This window comes from Hesperophylax consimilis, chromosome 10 (assembly GCF_061612785.1).
Source record: "Hesperophylax consimilis isolate HC1 chromosome 10, BYU_Hcon_1.0, whole genome shotgun sequence".
In the NCBI taxonomy this organism is placed as follows: domain Eukaryota; kingdom Metazoa; phylum Arthropoda; class Insecta; order Trichoptera; family Limnephilidae; genus Hesperophylax; species Hesperophylax consimilis.
The window spans coordinates 24,802,484-24,818,651 of record NC_142845.1 but is presented as its reverse complement, the minus strand read 5'-3'; the positions used below and the strand labels follow the sequence as shown (position 1 = coordinate 24,818,651).

Sequence of the window (16,168 nt, the reverse complement as noted above, 5' to 3'; positions counted from 1 at the left end):
ATCAATAATAATAATAATAATGATTTATTGTCTTCTTTTCTTATTAACACATAGATATAATGATATCCTCACTGGGATCTCCCGTGCTGAGGATGTCATTTACATATTATAATTTAATTATAAGAAATTAATATTACAACAAAGTATAATGTAGTATATATATATTTTTTAAGTAATTTTAAAATAAGTAAGGTACTGTTTTTTGGTATAGTTCAGTTGATTCTGTTTTAGTCTGTGTTTGATTTCAGTAAATTTTCTATTTCAGATCTTCCTATGTTAAGTATCCAGCTATTTATTTCAGATTTAAATGTTAAAGTGTTGAGGTTTTTGAGTGTGAGTGGTATTTTGTTGTAGAGTTTAATACTGTGATATAAGAAGCTTTTTTGCCCAAAAGTTGTATTTGTAATTATTTGTTGGATAAGTTTTTGATCATGAGATCTAGTGTTTCTATTGTACGTGTTTGTTGTTATTTCTTGTGTTTTGTGTTTATGAATGTAAATGAGTATAGTTTTAGAATATAGTTGTTTAATAGACATGATGTTAAGATTGGTGAAGATTTCGTTAGTGCTAGTTCTTACAGGAACTTTCAGTATAATTTTCATTATGGCTTTTTGAGATTTGATAAGTGGATTTAGTATGTTTTTATTTGCACTGCCCCATCCGATAATACCGTATTCTAACAGTGATTGGCAGAGAGCCATGTAGATTTTGATTAAGTCTTTTTTAATGAGCACATTCCTGATAGTTTTGAAAAAATAACTAAGTTTTTTAATTTTATTATCTAAATAGCTAATGTGATTGGTCCATTTTAAATTCCCATCTATTTTTAGACCTAGATACGTTATATGGTCAACATTTTCTAATGAGGGACAATTACAATGCTCATTTAAGTGATGCGGGCTATGAATTTTCAAGTTATGGTTTTCTTCAGAGTTTTTTGTATTTTTTATTTTGAAAGTGATGAATTTGGTTTTATTAGCATTTAGTGTAAGTGAATAGTAGTCTAGCCATTTTTTAATCCTGTTTAGTGTGTCTTCTGCTTTCTTAAATGTTTCTGTCCAATTATTCCCATTTATAAGGAGAACAGTATCATCCGCAAAACTTATGATTTCTCCGTCACATTCTATGTGGCATAGATCATTAATGTATATTAGGAACAGAATCGGACCCAGAATACTTCCTTGAGGCACCCCGCATTTGACATCAATACACTCACTGGTTATGTTGTTAAGTTTCACAGTTTGCTTTCTATTTCCCATGTAGCTTTTAAAGAATATCAGTTCATTATCAGTGATCCCTATGTTAACTAGTTTTTCAAAAAGATGTTGGTGATTTATTGTGTCGAAGGCTTTAGAAAGGTCGAGAAATACTCCAATGCATTTTTTATGTGAATCTAGAGAATTTTTAATATATTCAATTACTAAAGCTATGGCGTTGGATGTTCCTAGATTTTTTCTGAAACCAAATTGTTTTGGTGATAATAGTTTATTTGATTCTAGGTAATCGATGAGTTGAGTTTTAACTGTTATTTCTAAGATTTTAGATAATGTGTTCAGGATTGTGATTGGTCTGTAGTTATTGATATCTGTACGATTTCCTGATTTAAAGATTGGTGTAATAGTCCCTATTTTGAGTTGTGATCAATGCAAGGAACAAATCAATCAACAAAAATAACATCTACAACAGATGTAAGTGAGCTTATGAAAGCTAGTTTTGATGTTTTGAGAGATGATGACGATGCGGGTCTCATGATTTCAATAGCGGCGTGTGCGGATTGTGCACGACAAGTTGTTTGCGACATGAATATACATCAGGATACTGTGGAAGAAGGTCCTTATACAAAATACAGCACAAACCTCTAATAGGTGGCAAGTGTTTGTTAATGTGTTATTAAAAAGTCCCACATAAGAAGAATTAATGTTCAAGATATTGTGTTTTTCACTCTCTTGAAGTAAAAAATGTCCCAATTTATTCCACACACAAGTTTTCTACAGTCTCTTGAAAACCTCGTAAAAGAATTTCAATTAATAATGTTTAATTAGCTCACCGAATTCTGCACACAAAGCGGACGTTGTTCCCGCATACAGCGCACAATGTCCAGCGGGTATACGGGTCGGCGGTGACGCAGCAGCTGTGCGGCGTGATCCATAAGCAGCAGTGCCCCCGTGCGGCCCACTCCCGCGCTGCAGTGCACCACAGCAGGAGCAGGGGCGGCAGGGCGCAGCGCGGCAGCACGCCCGCACAGAGACAGGAAGGAAGCAGGGGAGGAGGGCACGCCGTGGTCCGGCCACGCCAGGTACTGCAGGTGATGGATAGCGCGCGAGTGACCCATCGAATCCTGGAATGCAAAAAATAGTAAATATGAGAAGATAGTAATCTTTACACCGGTGGCCTTTTTCAAAAGAATCTATTCTTTGAAGCATTTATTTCTGGACTTATAATGAGTGAGACCCATAGACTAAATTAGACTAGACACGGCATATTCATTTAAAAATAACCCCAACACAATTTTGGTTTGGTTCACATGCACATTTATGAAAAGGCCCACGCATTATTTCGCAATGCGAAATGGGCACTGTGCATTGCGTTTTACCTTTTGTTGGTCTATTTTGCTTCTCAGCTATGCTGGGCAAGTTTATTTTTTTAATCACAAAAATAACCGAGTTCCAAATATTTAAATTTGAATTATGTCCATATTACAACACCTCTGACAACAAATTCTCCGTGGTTTCGCTTACGAGTTTGAACGCTTGTACAAGGAGTTTAAACAGAGTTGGGTTGTTAAGTTCATCTCCATATTTGTGACGTACGCTACGTGGCGTTATTTTTAAAATGAATTTAACTAGACAGGGCTAATCTAGTATAATACATCAATGGTTAGACCTATTACATTGGAGTTATTAAGGCAAGATTATTAACAATAATTACAAATTGACAGTAGTTAGAAATGTTGAAGAGTTATGGATAATGATTCATGGACAGGAATAAAGCACCAATCTCTGTGGCAGAGGATTAAGCTTCTCGTTTCCGGATCCAAATATCCACAGGTTTGAAACCCGACGTGAGCAAATAAAATAAAAAGTTAATTTAATTTATGTACCTAAATTAAAATAAACATTCTCAGTATTGAGGTCTCAGGTTGACCTTGTGAAAGACCACTATTCACAACAGAAACATTTGATGTTCAGGCAGTCATTAAGACTGCATACGAAGCCAAGTCATCTGGTACCAGGAATGAACAGACTGACCAGCAATCATCAGAAGTGTATTGACATAAAAAAGGAGGCTAAAGCTCTATAAGACCTGTATGATCATAGGAAACAAGTACAGAAGTTGAAGTAACAAGATTGTCAGTGTATGTTACCGTGAGCAGCATGTGGCGGTGAACGCATGCGGCCTGTGCGTCGGGCAGCTCGGCCAGGGTCTGCAGTGTGAGGCCATGCGCAGCCATGCGCGCCCCCGGCCCGGGCCAGTACTGCTGGCACTTGGTGCGGCCCCTCTCTGCCAGCGCGCCCAGCATAACCACCAGGGTGCTGCCCGACTCCTGCACCATCTGCCAGAAGTCCCACACCGTGTTGGCCAGGGGACCTGCAAACAATGTTGATGTAGGAGGAACATAAATGTAAATAAATATAAAAAGAGTCTCATCATGCCCTAATTTTTTAAAGCAACAAACAAGTGGAGAAGAAAATCTAATTCAGTGAAAAGGGTTATCTTCTATTTTACGGTAATTGGTTCCACTGCTTTAGGATGAACTGGGTTTCAGATTTGTCCTTTTGTGTGAAATAAAACTTGGCCCCAAAGTTTGAGTCCCAAACTAATATTTTAACCAAGACCGCTAGGCATTTACATGTATGCGCAGATAAACATGAAGTTTTTGATTTCATAGACTGCCTTTACATTAAAGTGACTTATGGAAAAATTACCAATGTAAATGACACTGTAAGTCTTTTACCATAATTTATAGGAAGTTACAAAAGTCGTAAGAGGCGTAAGTTTTTGACAGGTCTAATCTTCACAGCTTATGAAATCAGTCTGATAAGTTGAGACGCATACCGTAAGAAATGGAACCAAAACGCGCCAATGCGAGATGTCAAAAATTAAAAGACAAGTGTTTCGTAGTTTCATATAAAAACTAGTTTTTTTACTACATGAACTAAAATCAGATTTCTTAGGATAAGTGAATAAGTAGATTGTTAATTCTCCAAAACAAAATAAAAAGTAGCACTAAATTTAAAAAAAGCGAACATCCTTCTTTTTGATTATCGGTCCACTCCATTTTAATGTCAACGTTTCTGTTTATAACATTACGTATTTGAATTCAAAGTCGGTTGCAGTCATCTGGCTGTCCTTCGGATAAAATTCAACTCCATTCAATTCTGCTGTTAACGGAACAAAACCGCATGGAGAATTGTTTCTCTAAAACTAACTTCTATTCCAACACTTTATTAGGGTATTTATTTATTGAAGACAATATTAGTGATTCCTACCACCACATTAATTACAAGAATCTTCGAAAAGGTCATCTTAAATTTGTTATGTATGGCCATGTTGGCAGTCCTGATGCGTCACGTGGGAGATTATAACGAGTGTGCGGCGTGTCAATAAACGTCATAGGTCTGAGTCAACAGTCTTTTATTTTTAATAATCCCCGATATAATAATTGGCGACGAGGATAATCGAAAAAGTTAAATTAATAACGAGTAATATTAAGTCCAGTGTAAAACAGTGATTTCGTCTTTGTTTTTTCAATCATTTTAACATGTCTACGAGTACTTTGCCAGTGCCGCAATACGAGTCGAGTTGTGAAACCTTCGGAATGTTTTTAGAACGTGTTCAAATTTATTTAAAAGTAATTAATATTACGGACAAAGAGAAAATTGGATATCTTTGTATGATTATTGGTGCGGAAAAATATAAAATTTTAAAAGAAACAGTTCATCCGAAAAATATTGAAGAGTTAACTTATAACGAGATTGTAACAACACTTCAAAATAAATATGAAGAAAAAAAATGTACGATCGCCCAAAGATATAAATTTTATAATCGTCAGCAACAGTCGAACGAGGGAATTGATGATTACATTTCAGAAATAAAAAGTCTGTCAATATCATGTAATTTTGGAGCATTTCTGGATGAAGCCTTGAGGGATAAATTGGTGTGCGGTGTGAAAAATGAAGCCATGACTATAAGATTACTGTCTGAAGATGAATCGCTGAGTTTCGAAAAAGCAAAAAAAATTGTGAAGAATATGGAGACAGTAAGTTGTTCTGCAGAAATATTACACAAAGAAGATCTTTCATCGGGAGTTTTCGAAGTAAAGCCGAAAACGTCACGTCAAAGGAGTACTAGTCCGCAACAAGGTCAAAGGAGTTCAATGTCATCAAGTCGTCTTTCATCTCCATCACGTGGATATCCCAGAAAAAGATGCGAAAGGTGTTTTATCAGTCATCAACCAGAGTCATGTCCGTCAAGGAATTGGAAATGTTACAAGTGTAATACATACGGTCATACGTCAAAATTTTGTTCTAGTGTAAAATCAATTGTTATTAATCATGTAAAATGTGTGGGTAATATAAATGTTTTAAATATGTCCGTGTCTGAAACAGCTAATATTGATTTGTTTGTAAACGGTAGGAAAATGTCCTTCATGATTGACACAGGGAGTTCATCGACCTTGATAAGTCACAAAATGTACATAAAATTTTTCAAAACTTGTAAATTAAGTCAGTTCTATGGTAATTTGTTTACAGCAAATAGTCAAAATTTATATTGTTTTGGATTTTTTATTGCAAAAGTAAGTGTAAAAGATGATTCTAAATTGGTCGTGGATTTACCAGTATTAGTTATTAAAAATCTATCGTCTGAAGCTATTCTTGGTAGGAATTGGATAAATGTTTTGAATCCGTCTTGGGAAAATACATTTATAAATTCTTTTATGTCAAATATTGGTAATGATAATACTGTAAATTCAGTGTCTGTCAGTGGAAAAAATAAATCAAACATTGTCGAAAAATTGTCACAAAAATATTTAAATTCTTTTTCTAAAACGAATAACGACATACCAATTAAAGAGTTTTCGGTAAATTTAAGTTTAAAAAATAATTCAACTCCTGTTTTCCACAAAGCATATGAGGTCCCTTATGCACTGCGTGCAGAAGTATGCCAAGAGCTAGATCGTCTTGAAAGCGAAGGCATAATTTCTAAAGTTAAATATAGTACTTGGTCTTCTCCAATAGTTTGTGTACCAAAACAAAATGGAAAAATACGTTTATGTGCAGATTTAAAATCTACAGTCAATCCACAATTGAGAATTGATCAATATCCTATTCCACATCCAGAGGATATTTTTAATAAATTTTCAGGTTGTCAAGTATTTTGTAAATTAGACTTAACAAATGCATATTTACAGTTGTCTGTGTCAGATTCTAGTAAAGAATTACTTACAATTAATACATGTAATGGTTTATATGTTTACAATCGTTTACCTTTTGGGTTGTCATCGGCTCCTGCCACATTTCAAATGGTCATTGATACAGTCTTGGGAGGCATAAAAAACTGTGCTGCATACATTGATGATATTCGTGTGGTAAAGATGAAACGGAGTGTTGTAATACTTTAGAAAAAGTTTTGTCAAAGTTAAATGAGTTTAATATAAAAATTAATGTGTCAAAAAGTGAATTTTTTGTATCTTCTTTTGAATTTTTAGGTTTTACTTTGTCAGGTCAAGGCAAAAGTCCGTCTTTGTCGAAAGTTGAGAAAATTAAGTCTACTGGGTGTCCAGAAAATGTTACTCAACTAAAATCGTATTTGTCAATGTTGAATTTTTATAGGAATTTTATTCCTATGTGTCCTACTGTACTAGAACCACTCCATAATTTATTAAGAAAGAATGTAGAATGGTGTTGGTCTGATGAATGCGAAAAAGCATTTATAAATAGTAAGTCTCTCTTGTCAGATAAAACTATGTTAGTTTTATTTGATCCGTCAAAACCATTGTGTCTTACAGTCGACTCCAGTGCATACGGTGTCGGATGTGTCTTAAGTCATGTCGTAAAGAATCAAGAATTTCCTATAGCTTTTGAGTCTGCAACGTTAAATTCAGCTCAAAGAAATTATAGCCAATTGCACAAGGAAGCCCTTGCTGTTATTTTTGGAATCAAGAAATTTCATAAATATTTAATTGGTCGTCATTTTACTATATATACTGATCATGCTCCATTGTTGTCTTTATTTGCCGAAGATAAAAAAGTCCCCGTTTTAGCTGCATCACGTCTCATAAGATGGTCTATAATATTGTCCGCGTACAATTATAAATTAGTTTTTAAAAATGGACTGAAAATTCCTCAAGCTGATGTGATGTCACGTTTGCCAAGTGAACAACAATTTAATGTAGAGGAATGTAATTTTGTATACATGTCAACACCCTTCATTCCATTTTCAGAAGTTGAAAGTCATTCTGAAAAAGATGAAATGTTATCTAAAGTCATTAAGTATGTTTCAATCGGTTGGATTGAAAACTTGTCAAGTCCAGAAATTAAAAAATATTTCAAGTTCAGAAATTTACTGTCGGTCAAGGGAAAATGTCTTTTATTTGGTGACAGAATTGTAATACCAGAATCTCTTAAGTCTAAAGTCTTAAATTTAATACATTATGGTCATCCTGGTATAGTCAGATCAAAAATTCTTGCTCGTTCTTATGTTTGGTGGTTAGGTATGAATCAAGATATTGAAGATATTATTTCTAGATGTGAAATGTGTCAGTCGGTACAAAAAGCTAACAAAAATGTGCGTCATAATTGGCCTATTGCTGAAAGTCCATGGGAAAGAGTCCATTTGGATTTTTTTGACTTAAAAGGTTCCAAATACTTGTTAGTTTGTGATTCATATTCAAAGTGGATAGAATGTTTTTATATGAAAAATACTAAATATTCGGATTTGTTATCAAAATTAAGTGAAGTTTTTTCCAGATTTGCGTTTCCGAAAACTATTGTTTGTGATAACGGTCCTCCATTTTCATGTAAAGAATTTTCTATTTTTTGTAAAGAAAAATCTATAATTATTATTTTCTCCACCATATAATCCCGAGTCAAATGGATTAGCAGAACGATCTGTTCAAACATTCAAAAAGATTTTAATTAAATTTATGTTTTCAAAAAATTCTAAATTTTTGTCACCAGCTCAACGTCTAATAGATTGTTTGTATACTTATCGTTCCACCCCTACTTCTGTCACGGGTTTGTCTCCTATGGCTAAAATATTTTCGTATGAGCCACGTACACCTCTTCATGTTTTGACAGAAGAAAATAATGTAAATAAAAGTAAGCAATCAAGTAAAAATGCATTGACAGAGTATGAGGAAAATGATAATGTATTGGTATACTTAAGACATTTGAAAGGTCCTATGAAATGGGTTCAGGGAACTATTAAGTTAAAATTAAGTTCATGGGTGTATTTAATTCTTTTAATCGGAGGAGAGGTAAAAAAGGTCCATGTTAACCAAATAAAAAAAAGTTGCATTAAGTTAAAATCAAATTATGAAAATCCCGATAAATGGTATGACTTGGGAAGTCAAGAAAATAAAAATGATAGTGAGCCTTTACCCAGCACTAGTGGGAAAACTGATGTAGTAACTAGGGCTGGCAGATTGGTGAAACCTCCTGTCAGATTTAGTCATAGTGATTATGTTTAAGTTTTATTTGGTATTGTAAATTGTTTGAAAATAAAAAAAAAATAAAGGAGGAAAGGATGTTATGTATGGCCATGTTGGCAGTCCTGATGCGTCACGTGGGAGATTATAACGAGTGTGCGGCATGTCAATAAACGTCATAGGTCTGAGTCAACAGTCTTTTATTTTTAATAATCCCCGATATAATAAAATTTAACGGAAGACAAGCTCAATACAGAGGACTCTCAAATGGGCTTCAAAGCTGGATGCTCTACTGATACGGCCATATATAGCATGAAACCAACAATCGAATACTATAAAGCCAGAAAAACAACGGTGTACGCATGCTTCCTAGACTTAAGCAAAGCCTTTGACAGGGTTTGTCATAATGCGTTGTGGAAAAAACTGACCGAACGACAAGTTCCCCCACAATTTGTTAATATGTATACTGAGAACATGGTACAACCAACAGGAAAACATTGTCAGATGAAATGAAAGCCTATCAGAAGCAGCCAAATTAAAGTGCGGGGTTAGACAAGGAGGCTCAATGTCCCCAGTGCTTTTCAACGTTTATATGGATGAACTTAGTAAAACACTAAATACAACAAGAATCGGATGCTATATTGCCAGGGTATGTATGAACAATATTAGCTATGCAGACGACATGGTCATACTAGCTCCATCGGTAAGAGCAATGAAAAAACTTCTGGCAATATGCGAAGCTTACGTTGATGGTCACGGGCTGATGTATAATGCTAAAAAGAAATCCCTGCTGATATTTAAAGCAAATACTGGTCCCACTGTCATTCCACCCATACGTCTCGGCGGGGCCAACCTCACAATATGCAGCGAAATCAAATATTTGGGGCATGTCATCACCGATGACCTAAATGATAAAAAAGACATAGAACGTCAAAGAAGAGTACTGAGTGTCCGAGCTAACATGCTTGACAGAAGATTCAACAAATGCAGTCCTCCAGTGAAAAGGCAACTTTTCCAAACATATTGTATGAGCTTCTACACTAGCGAGCTATGGATGACATATACACAAGGCATCATGAACAGTGGCGGCTGGTCGCATAGTGCGTTCGTGTGCAGCACTATATAAATTGTAATGGCTAAAATTAATTTATAATATCTTACTGAAGACTATAAAATCTATAAAAATCATTTAAAAATATTACTTACCAATACAATGCAATGAATATTATCAAGGAGAGCGATTTTTATCTCTCCTAGTATAAAGTATGGCCGCTGCGCGGCGCTCGCATCGGCCGTGTGCACAGATTTGCAAACGAACGAAAATACGTTTTTGTATGTATTTTTTAAAACACTGCAAGCTCGTCAATCTAGCCATTTGTACCAGGAATTCACTGATTTTCGTGTGTCACACGCCGCCGACATAACCCGATGATTGCCGAAGATTACCGATTGATGAACCTTGACCCGAGGTTACACGAAAACATCCGAAGTTCGCCGAACTTCGAACTTCATTGATAGTGGACAATATGGATCACAGATCAGCTAACGTCGTTATCGCGAGCCGTGACGTAATTATTGTGATTGTTTTGGTATTGATTTATCGAGTAATTTGATCAAGCTAAATACTGAACATAATCCTTTTAATTTGTAAGTTCATAAGAAATAAAAATGAGTGTAATCAGTGTCGAATATATAAGAAATAATAACAGTTTGTTTGAAAATAAATTATTAATTAAAAAATTCCGGTCCACCTCGCCCAGTGCTCGTGATTAAGCAAGAGTGTAAATCTAAATCAAGAGCTTTTACTCGAACGTTTGACAAAAAAAAACTTTATGATAAAGCTTTTTGGTTGTGTGGTTGTGACATAGTTTATCGTTTTTTTTTGTTTTTCGTGTCTTGTGTTTGGTGGAGATGCAACTTGGAGGTTGAGTGGGATTAATGATTTAACGCATCTATCAGAGAAGTTGAAAAAGCACAATTCATCTACTTTACATTTACATATTTTTGTCATATTATTTTTATTTTGGATTGTCAGTGAACCACCACCTTTTTAGGGCAGCGGCCGCCACTGATCATGAACACACTCCGAGTACAGTACAACCACGCATACAGAGCCCTATTTGGCCTCCCCTGGCGATGCAGCGCCTCACAGATGTTCACCGAAGGAAGGGTGCATGGGTTCGCTGCTTTAATTCGCCACAGAATAGCCGGGTCGTGTCAGCGCTACCAGAGATCGGACAACACTCTTGTTCAGGCCGTTGCCCAGTGGCAGGGAGCGCCTCTACACCAGAGATGGAGAATTTCACTCAAGCCACCATAAAGTCCTAATGTGCTCATCAATGTATTCATTTTTTATTATTTTTATTTATTTCTTTATTGATTTTCTTTTTATGTATTAACTTAAATGTAAACTTTTATGGCAGGCAGAGCATTGCAGACACCGCTCTGTCTAGCTGAAATAAACATTATTATTAAGCGGAAAATGTTGCTTGTGTTGTGATGGAGGACTTAGCCAGCCAAGGAATTAAACACACTACGCCTGGGGGACCCAAAAGCGATGTCAACTCAGCCACCGACCGGTCATACAAAAGTCCTAAAATTTACTTCCGAGTGTAAAGCCAGCCTTAAAAAATGTAGAACAGTCACAAAAAGTTTTGTGTATACCTGTTATCCTATATACATCAGGAACGAAGTAAAGTATTGTGTAAAGCAATGAAACTCACCTTGAGTAGCAATGTAAGAGTGGACGATATTGGTGTTGGGAATCTCTAAGTTGATATAGGATGCATTGATGTAATCTCCATTGGGTCCATTTTCAAGAATCACCCGAGTAGTGTCATCTGAAAGAATAAAACATTAATTATATAGTGAGTCCAGCTTAGAGATAAAAAGACATTTGCAGAGAATTAGTTATGCAGTAAAACCCACTTATAAAGTTCCCACATAACAAGTATTCATGCTTAAAAGTTTTAAGACTGAAATGCAAAATGCCCCAAATAATCGCAGTGGCAAATTAGGAGGCTGGTATGGGTACCGCCTGGGAACCATTTATTGGATAACTAACAAGCTACCATAGTAGTCACCCTAAGTGGTTCGCTATGTTGAGCTATGGGTGAGGTTGTCTAACCTAATTTGTGCAAAATAGTATTTTGCAACAATTGAAAATAATTTTCTGTGATTTTCATGTTTTTATTAAAATTTGTTAAATTAGGTACCGAAGATGTTAGTTATTATAAAAAAACTAACTGTTTTTCACATAAATTAGAATTTTCGTATTTAAGGGTAAACATAACATATGTTATAATCTACGCGATCATAGATGGTATTAATTTAATTTTTTGATGAAAATACACTTTTTACAAGTTGTAGATTAACTTATTTGGACGAATTATTTGTTTGCACCCCTACATATACATTATGAACATGAATAAATAGTTTTGTCCGTATAAAAACTAAATTCTTTCAAGAAAGGCATACAAATAAAAAAGCGTATCGGTTATTCAATTCAATATTGTATTTGTATGCATTTCTTGAAAGAATTGATTTTTATCAGGACAAAACTATTTATTCATATTCATATTGCGTATATACGGGCCCAAACAGCTAATTCATATTTAATATTGTAAATCATAACTTGCTAAAATTGTATTTTCATAAAATTATTAAAATTAAAATAGATAAATAAATTATAACGTACAATACGTTTACCTATAAAACTATTGACTTGCAACATTGTATTATTTAGCCACAGATTTTTTAATGAATCGCCGAATTGTTTATTGTTGCTAGGTCGCTGGTGCAGCGACACAATGAAATTCATTTAGATCCAGAGAAAAATATATAATATGTGGAAAAGGCCAACATATATTTTCATATATCTGCAGAAATTCTTTTCTGACATTTTTATCTCCGATTAAACTCTCAATGATACATGTCACAAACCGCCACTGCATAAATGAGAATTTTTTTTACCAGTCCCATAGAAAAACTTATATGATTATACTTTGTGTAGACGTATTTTCATTGTTTTACTCACAAGGTGCAATATCTCTGTATCTATTCTTGTTCAGGTTCTGCGGCAGTCTGGCCGCATTGCTGACGTGCTCCGCTCTCCGCGGGAGGCGCTCAAACTGCTGCAAGGCGGCGCCCCCAAGCCCGTCGGCCAGCAACAGCAGGGCCTGCCGCCACCCCATGCCCCCGTTGGTGGATCCCTCGCCATTGCTCTCCATTAGGGGACCCGATTCAGGGACATACTGGACCACCGGTTCTTCTTCTTCACAGCACAGGTATTCCGCTAGAATGAAAAACACAAATAGACTGAAAAATTCAATAACACAAATCGATGTCAGAGTTCATTGGCTGCAAGCAGTTACCACTCTTGTGTTGTCACTTAAATAACTAGAAACTGAGTAAACTGTTAACAGCAGATGATTAAAACTTGTTAGTTACGTATAGTAGAACCCTCACACGAGGTTACTGAATAATCCATGTTCACGTCTAGGTTTTCTCAGTACCTTATTTATAAGAGAGTTTCACTGTTTGTATATAACGTATTCATTGATTGTCAGCCTTCAATTTATTACTTCGGGATAGGCTGTTTTAAGATAACGTTATGTTAATACAATCCAATAGGGTGTGTCATGATAGCAGTACTTAAGGCTGAAAATTGATAAGCCCGTATTAACGATATATAACAAAAAGGTAGCAATATAGCAATATTTAAAAAATAATAATTTTCCGTTGAATTTGAAGTATATTATTTTCATATAAGACAAGTAATATTATTTACTGTCGAAGTACATATCCATGTAAAACTAATCAAATTATTTATCGTTGAAGCACAGAACTAATCAAACTATTCACCGTTAGGTCTTAGAGTGAGAGTAAGAACTCCACGAGCTGATCGTATAAGCTGGACCACCTGATCATGTCTGAGGTGTTCCACAGGCACTCCGTTTATTGCCACCACCTGCAAATAAAAAAAATTATATAATTTTAATATTTACGCTTGCTTACACAAATGTTTTAATATGATCTGCAAATGGGTTAAATTTCAATACGGAGGTTTGCCAAAAGAAATTATTGCTGACAGAAGAAATACATACTTATACAAGAAATTCAAAATAAGCAGTTTGCTTTGAAAAACGCTTCGTTGAGTTATGTAAACTGAAAAATGGTATAAATTCTTTGATGTAAAAACATATTCTGGACCTGACAAAATGCCAGGTGAATTTTTTTCTTTCAACTACAAAACAGAAAATGTTTAGAATGAAAAAATCTTTGAAGAATAAAAAAAAAATACATATGTACCTACTGGCTGCCAAGTCAATATCAAAACTACATATAATTATTTTAATGAGTGCCACATTTACAATGGTGTATTTCTGTTTTAGTTTAAAAAAAACACATTGTGTCAGATGTTGCCAAAAAACATTCTTTTTGATAATTATTGCAACATAAACAATATTGAGGAGGTTTTTTAACAGAAAAAAATGGTCACATTAAAATCTCTATGAGTGTAAGAAACAAGGTGTACAACTATTTTATGAATTATTCTACACAAATAACGATTTTTTTGTTATTTATAATAAAGACTGGCTCATGTATCAGGCTCCAGAAGCTCTCGAAGCCCGAATAAATCTAGCTTCTGGTGTCTCGTATAGAGCTAGCAGATTCTTCAATAGTGACAGCTGCTAACTCTGTACAAATCTATGGACGCCAAACAATTGAATTTGGGAGCCACCTCTGGGCTGGAGCCCCAAAATACTTGATAAACCCATTTGAGTCTGATTGACAATCCGTTATTAACAGACCGATTTTCATCTCTAATGCACAGATGCAATGTAGGCACGCTGGCCCTGCTCTAAGGAGCTAGCAGCATTGATCCCCGGTGCAAGTGCGTAAAACTCGACAGACACCCGTTAACAGTTGATGTTGGCTTCACGAGAAAGGGGCATTTCTTCGACTCGTTTAAGTTGGCTCGTACGTAGAACGAGCTACCGGCATCTGTTTTTCCTCCTTCATATGATCCGGGCTGACATATTTCCCCTATCTTTACACTGTACTGACAGGGACATTTTTGTGAGGCGTCACATAAAAAAAGTACCTGGTAAAAGGGAGTATGTCATTACAAGTCGTGAGAATGAAAACCAATCTGCCCGGCTGCTAGGCAAGTGATCTCATTTAATAGCCACATAGAATAGAGATACACACCTGATCTCCTTCCTGAAGATGTGGAGTCTGACCCTGCGTAGACGGCGTGGATGCGACTCTGGAAACAACCACAGGCGCTTCTAAATCCGCTCCTCCCCTCACATTGAACCCGTACCGTCCCGCTGCATCAGGACTCAGTGCAACAGTCACCATGCCCGCTTGAGTAGAACTGCTGACCTCATCCGACTGCGTGGGGGCCTGCGGAGACGCAGTGCTCATAATGTTCACGATGTTTGGGATGTTCAGATTGGACGGCACGTCTGATATTGTGATGGTGACGGTGTGCGGCGGCGGAGGGGGTGGTTTGGGAGACACGGTGCGGGGGGCGATCCTGACAGGAGAGGGGGAGGCGGTGATGATGCGGTCATCCTGGTCCTCATCATCGTCGGAGGCGTCTGCATAACCGAGGGGAACGCGGAGAGCTCGTTCCAGGAAGCCGCCTTCACTGAAAAATTAATAATATTATTAGATTTAAATTCAATTTAGTCTTTTTAGCGTCAAATCTACCACTCGGCTCCTCGGGATAGCAAGGTTCTGTGTGAGACAGCACTGTTATAGAATAATGAGCTCTGAAAGCATATTATACGTTAACCATGCCGTTTCAAGGGATCGCACCGTATATTTGGCACTTACTAGAATTATTCAACATCACTGGCAATTATTGTTAAAATTATAATAAACTAGTTTGGGATCTGTGTTGTTCAATTTTAAAACAAAGTTAACAGTTGGAAATTATATAAGGTAAAAAAGAATTACTTAAAAAATGAAAGTAGACACATTGTTCACAATTAAACTAGGAACGTCCCTCCTGTTCAGGTGAATGTCACAATCCGCGAAACACCATTTTGAGATATGGCCATTTGAAAGATAAAGGGGAAATCAATATGTAATAAAATAAACAGTATATTAACTTTAACATAGATTACAATATCTCAAAGCCATATTTGGTAAAATTTTGGTATTACCTTAAGAACTGAGGATAAATTAACCGATTTAAACAATCTTCACAGTAATAATGATAAGACCACTGATAAGGTTTCAAAAGTAATTAATGGGAATTCAGTATTTATCATAGGCATTTATGGGTAGGTACTGTTCAATTACATTAGTTAGAAACAAAATGGTGGCATAGCTGCTAACTAATTTATGAATGATGAATTTTAACACATTGTAGTCGGGCGCTTCAAACAATAGACTCGAGCCTATAGCGGGTGTTTTTCGCGATTAGCGCAAAAATATATCGCTTTCTTAAAATTGACACAATTTCTAAACCAAATAATATTTTCGATTTAAATTTTCAAAGAA

General features: G+C 35.7%; 1 protein-coding gene across 1 annotated transcript in view; it reads right to left on the bottom strand.

Annotated features, from left to right (window-relative positions):
• The window catches only part of Ptpmeg (protein tyrosine phosphatase Meg), a 54,724-nt gene that overhangs the window by 3,181 nt on the left and 35,375 nt on the right, over nt 1–16,168 (bottom strand). The window contains exons 8-13 of the mRNA XM_089636737.1: nt 14,864–15,308; nt 13,514–13,619; nt 12,687–12,944; nt 11,374–11,490; nt 3,365–3,588; nt 2,048–2,338 (exon numbers count right to left, since the gene is read on the bottom strand). Of these exons, the coding sequence (XP_089492863.1) occupies nt 2,048–2,338; nt 3,365–3,588; nt 11,374–11,490; nt 12,687–12,944; nt 13,514–13,619; nt 14,864–15,308 (1,441 nt within the window). The remainder of the gene's footprint in view (nt 1–2,047; nt 2,339–3,364; nt 3,589–11,373; nt 11,491–12,686; nt 12,945–13,513; nt 13,620–14,863; nt 15,309–16,168) is intronic.